The sequence below is a fragment of the Silurus meridionalis genome, chromosome 18 (genome assembly GCF_014805685.1).
Source record: "Silurus meridionalis isolate SWU-2019-XX chromosome 18, ASM1480568v1, whole genome shotgun sequence".
Lineage (NCBI taxonomy): Eukaryota > Metazoa > Chordata > Actinopteri > Siluriformes > Siluridae > Silurus > Silurus meridionalis.
In genome coordinates, this window is record NC_060901.1 from 24,183,722 (window position 1) to 24,189,721 (window position 6,000).

A 6,000-nucleotide genomic window follows, 5' to 3' on the forward strand; every position below is an offset into this window, starting at 1 on the left:
GGAAATGCAATGCACATAGTGAGAGATCAGAAATCACAGTTCCTCACTCTACAGGACTGAGACTGTGTAAAAGCTTGACTTTCTGTGTGATTATATAAGATTGTGTGTGTGTGTGTGTGTGTGTGTGTGTGTGTGTGTGTGTGTGTGTGTGTGGTCATAAAATGTGGTTTACACCGTGTTTTCTTTGTGGTTTTTAACCCATACAGAGAGAAAATAAAAAAGGAAATGTGTGTGTGTATCTGTCAACAAGCACAAAGAAAAATGTTACAGGAACACAATCACGTGATTTGTACTGCGCTTGTCATCATAAACTCCCTGAGATGGGTTGAGGAAGAAACCTTGAGGAAGGAACCGGACTCGAGAAGGAACCCATCCTCATCTGGGTGACACCGAATGTCCAAGTCACGTTCTTTCTTACATGGTTGTATACATACATCATGTAATACAGAGCAGCCTGGGGTTCGAATAAAAAAAAAGCTGTCTACATAAGAAAGAAAGAATGAGTGTGTGTGTGTGTGTGTGTGTGTGTGTGTGTGTGTGTGTGTGTGTGTGTGTGTGTGTGTGTGTGTGTTGTGGGGGGATGTCGGGGATGTCCGAAATATCCGAAAATCAAAACATTCCATAGATGCCACTGCATCCTGTCTGCTTATAGACAGACTCTTCACACACACACACACACACACACACACACACACACACACACACACACACTTCCTAGTAAATGAAAAATTAAAATGAAGCCTCAAACAGAGTCTTTTCCAAAAAGAAAAAAGAAAACCATGTGCTATAAATCTCTCTGCCATGAACAAATTAACACACTGTAAAGCCAAATATAACTGAGGCTTTTAATTGGGAACACAACTGCACTTTATCCTTATTTAATAACATCCTCAGCAACCGAGAGAGAGAGAGAGAGAGAGAGAGAGAGCACATCATAGACATTTATTCAGATCTAGAAGAGAAGAAGAAGTACACAGACAGGAAAATGGGTCTCAATAATTCTGGAGCTCACAGTAATACAGCTACTACAACAAATATTACTACTACAAATGAGGCCCTGCGTTCACACAGAGAAATAATCCAGTTTATAAAGCCTGAGCACCGGTGAGTAACACAGAGCAGATCTGGAGACATGCGAGATGAGATAAGCTACTGTGCTGATGTGAAGCTAAACATGTCTTAAAGCAGTCACTTACATTTATGACTTGAAAGTGTGTGTGTGTGTGTGTGTGTGTGTGTGTGTGTGTGTGTGTGTGTGTGTGTGTGGAGTTTGAAAACCGAGATGACCTGAGGGACTACAGGTGAAAATGGAGGCTCCTGATCCAGATGTTTAACACATCATATAAAACACGTGATATGACCTGGATTTCTCTCCACTCTTTCTGTTTAAATATAATACGTCCACTCATTCAGACACTGTGAACGTTTTCAATTCACATACATAATACGGCCTAAAGTTTTGGACCCCTGACCATCACAAAATTGCATGTAATCTTTGTATGCTGTAGCACATTCCAGAATAAAGTGCAAAGGCTCATGGTTTGTTTTGGAATGGGACGTATGGGTGTGATGGTGAGGTATCAACAAGTCCAACAAGTCACCTACTGTATAAATATGGAAGTAGTAGCTCAATGGTTAAGGCTCTGGGTAACATGAGTGAAAATTGGAGATTCAAAACCCAGCACCAAGCTGCCACTGCTGGGCCCTTGAGCAAGGCCCTTAACCCTCTCTGCTCGAGGGGCCCTGTATTATCTCTGAACCCAGTTTCAATTCAAGTCAAGACGCTTTATTGTCATTTCAACCATATATATTTGATGCAGTACACAGTGAAATGAGACAACGTTCCTCCAGAACTCTGGTGCTACCTAAACAACATAAAGCTACATGACTGTTGCATAGCATAACTTCCTAATATGCTGGGATATGCAAAGAAAGAATTTCACTGTACAAGTTCATGTGACATATAAATGCATATACATATTTTACAAATATGGCAACCTGAGTCGAAAGCAACAATGCAGCGACTCTTGTGCCTGTGCGTTGGTGTGTGTTTGTGATCTAACGTACCAGTGTAGATTTATTTATTTCTAGAGACTCAAAGCACTTTTGTGCGTCGCTCTGGACAAAATGGCGCAAATGTAAATGTGATGCAAGACGGTAACATGTCAATCAGAAGGATGACTCCATTCAGACCTACGCACAAAAAAACAGGATAGTTGGAATGTACTGCTTTCACACCCTGTTGCAAAAAATAATAAAAAATGCTGAGTGTTTAAAAAAAACATAAAGATGAAGCAATAAGGCCGGCATTAGAGAGTTGTGGATTGAATTTGATCTCAGATGAGTCATGGTTTAGCGTAATCTTCACATGTGTGTGTGGGAACGCTACAGGCTCTGTTATGGCCTAGAGGTTTTTCTTTTGCAATGGGTCACCGTAAATCAACACAAAGTTCCTCAGAACGCCACTGAAACATTTCCATGCTGTGACTGGTCTCTAGACCTCACCTCTGGCTACAGGGCCTGAGGCTTGTTTACTGAATCGACGAATGGAAACTGATATTGGTCATTCTCTACCGCCACACGTTGAGGGCAAACCTATTAGACTGATTGTGTGAGTTTTTTTAGTACAAGTCCAGACTTGTACAAATCGATGCCAGAAATGCAGTGAAGCTATTCTGGCACCTCGTGGTTATATCCTGTTATAATGCCATGGTTATAACAACCTGGGGGCTTTAACTATGTGGATATATATTACACAGTCTCACAGATCACTACATGAGCTCATGGCCAGTTCAAAGCTCTATGTCATCCCTATGCCACTCTGACAATAATCAGGAGGGTCCCACCCTCTGACTGCACAAGACCACATGGTGAGCAACCAACCATTTAGTAAACGACCCAGTGGATTTCTGATGTCGACACATTTATAATACTAGCATGAGATTTTCTATGCTGTGTATAACTATTTGCCCCCCACCCACCTACATATTCCCACCCTAGTGAAAGCTCATTTAGACTTACCTGGTCTCCCCCATGTTTGACTTTATGTATTAAAATTGTTTTCTTTATTTAAAAAAAACTTTTATATGAGTACCCCCTAAAAAAAGGAGTAATGAATTAAGATGAATCATGTATTAAGCTGTGTCCAGAGTGCGCATGCGCAAGGCATCGGCCAGCTGTTTGGTCCATTCCTCACCTGTCTCTATTCTTCAACACGTAAAGACCATGGAGAGACCCAAAGCAGGAACTCGGAATGAAACCAGCACCTGATATACTGTAGGTGAGAGGGGAATATCTGGCAGCACAGAAAGCCCAGCTGGAGCTCTGGAGCGCTGGAGCTCTGGAGCTCTGAAGCGCTGGAGCTCCTCCGAACCAAACTTGCCGTGACTTGTGCAAGAAGCGCCAGAAGAAGAAGAAGCGCAAAACGGAAACGAGGAGGTCCGAGCATGCGAGAGCGTTTCTTCTTACCGAGATACTGGCGCATGTCGAGCAGGAGCCTCGGAGGTCCTCCGTTAAACTGGTAGAAGAGCGAGGCGAGGCAGAAGAGCAGCAGCGCGCCCATGCAGAAGCCATAGTCCCGCAGCGAGAAGCGCAGCCACAGGGCCGACAGCCAGTCTCCAGGCTTTCTCCCGCTCCGATCCCTGGTGCTGTGACTCGCAGCCGGGTGGTGGTTGAGTCTGTGTCCGCCGTTGTGATTCTTCATCGTCTCCTCGCATGGAAGCGCTGAGAGTGGTGGTCGTCACCCATAGGCAGCTTGAGGGACAAACTTTCTGTAGCGCATTTAGAAACACAAGCAGCTGAAAAAGACCTGAAACCCCCCTGACCCTGACCCTGATCCTCACACTCATACACTCACACACACACACACTCACACACACGCTTCCTCAATGTCTCTCCTCCTGCGTGTTTTTTGTGCTGATGTGAAGTCGGGAATCCATCCTCTGTTCCCCGGGTTCGTGCCGGTGTCAGATTACTGAGCCAGGAGGAAAAGTTCAGGAGGAGGATGAGTTCGAACAGGCTGATAACCAGCGCCACCGTGCGGCCATGATCGCTACCACTACCAGCTAGATCTTTGTCCCAAACGCTTAAAAGGGACAACTGTAAAGGGCCAAACATCAAACTTGAGGGTCGAAAGTATATTTGCGTTACACCAGATTGTATTCTATTTCAATAAAAGTTGCCCTGGTTCCACTCATTTTTTTATTAATTCATAATATTACTTATACAAATATTATTCATAATATTTAGAACGTGAAAGTCACAGATAAATTTTTTTCTTCACATATCGCAGGATTGTTAGGAAACTGGGGTCCGCCATGGTACAGTGGTAAAGTGTGGTTTCAGGATACTGAGGCTTGAACCCCGACCTTCTGATCAGCAACCCAGAGCCTTAACTACTGAGTTACCACTTCCAAAAAGTTTTCCAGTTCAATGCAACTTCTTAATATTACAATATAAACATAGAAATATTTCCAGTTAATATTACTGACCTCCTACAAGAGGCATGAAGCTGCTCTGTATCTTAAAAATATTGTATTGCGTTTTTTTATTTCAATTTACATCTTTGCAGCTTACAACATATATGCTCTATTAAAATATAAACTATAGAAGAAGATCTGTACCAGTGATTTTTTTTTCACATATATGGCATTTGAGCCAAAACAAAAGTCACAATGGTGTAACTTTGGCCCGTGGGCTCTAGTTTTAACTTTTATTACAATTAGAGGATTGTGGTCATTTTTGCATTTAGTTAAAAAAAACAAAATTATTTATTTTTTGGTGGGTTTTCGAGCCTGCCCTGATTCACCCAGCCATATACACACCTCAATTTAGAATTAAAAGCAGGTGTCGTGTTTTTCAAGCGCACTCTTAACCAATTGAACTGATGGAGCACATCTGGAGGGATCATGGATATAGAGTGTTTGGTGAACTGGGATTTTTGTATGCTGTCGTCCCCTCACTCTCACACGTTCACTCAGGTTTGTTGATGGTGGTGTGGTGGGTCGTCTCTTATCCCAGAGATCCCTCATGTCGGTGTTACCTTCTGGTTCTCTCTTGTAGTTATGCTGCCATAGCGAGTCTTACCGGAGTCCAAACTGCACAGTGACATTAACTTTCATACAACAATAGACACTTAATAATCCATATCTGTAATAAATGGACATTCGGTGCAACCCAGATGAGGATGGGTTTCCCTCTTGAGTCTGGTTCCTCTCAAGGTTTTTTCCTTATGCCATCTCAGGGAGTTTTTCCTTCACCACAGTCGCCAAATGGCTCACTCATCAGAGACAAACTTACTTATAAAGAACATCTTATTCATTGTTTATTAAGGCATTATCTGTGTAAAGCTGCTTTGAGACAATGTTCATTGTTAAAAGCGCGAAACAAATAAAAATAAAATTAATTTAATTAATACACATATCAATTTCAATTCAATATTAATTGTAGGGTGCTTTTAACAATGAACATTGTCCAAAAGTGTCAAAATTATAGATTTTGTGCATGCAAATTTTTTGTAAAATTAAAATAATCACTTTAGGTTGATCCCTAACGAGTCATCCGGTGGCGATGATGACATGGAAAAACTCCATGAAGAAGAGAACTTAAGAGTAACCAGACTCAAAAGTAAACCCATCTGGGTGATACCAAATATCCATTTATTATAGTTCCATCATAATTCACATGCAAAACTGTTCATGTCAACTGCATTGTAACAAACTGGTTTTTACACCCCAATCCATTTCCGTTTCAGGAATTTAACCCTCCACAATTACTTCATGGATCTTTAGTCTGTTCATGTGGAGCCATCCTTCAGCTGCAGAGAAAAGTTCCCGGAAAAGGAGAACTCCATCCAGAGGTAGGGCATCAGGATGGATGGATCAGGCAGGTCCAGAAAGAAGAAGAGGACAGGATCACTGTGAGAGAGAGGTCAGGGTTCAAGAAAGGACTCCAGCACATTAACATAAGATTATAAGTTTATAGGTAGAGCCGGAAGTTAAC

General features: G+C 42.1%; 1 protein-coding gene across 1 annotated transcript in view; it reads right to left on the reverse strand.

The window, feature by feature from the left end:
* The window catches only part of usta (uronyl 2-sulfotransferase a), a 72,018-nt gene extending 67,823 nt beyond the window's left edge, over positions 1–4,195 (reverse strand). The window contains exon 1 of the mRNA XM_046874365.1: positions 3,469–4,195. Within this exon, the coding sequence (XP_046730321.1) occupies positions 3,469–3,703 (235 nt within the window). The 5' untranslated portion in view covers positions 3,704–4,195. The remainder of the gene's footprint in view (positions 1–3,468) is intronic.
* Positions 4,196–6,000: the final 1,805 nt, after the last annotated feature.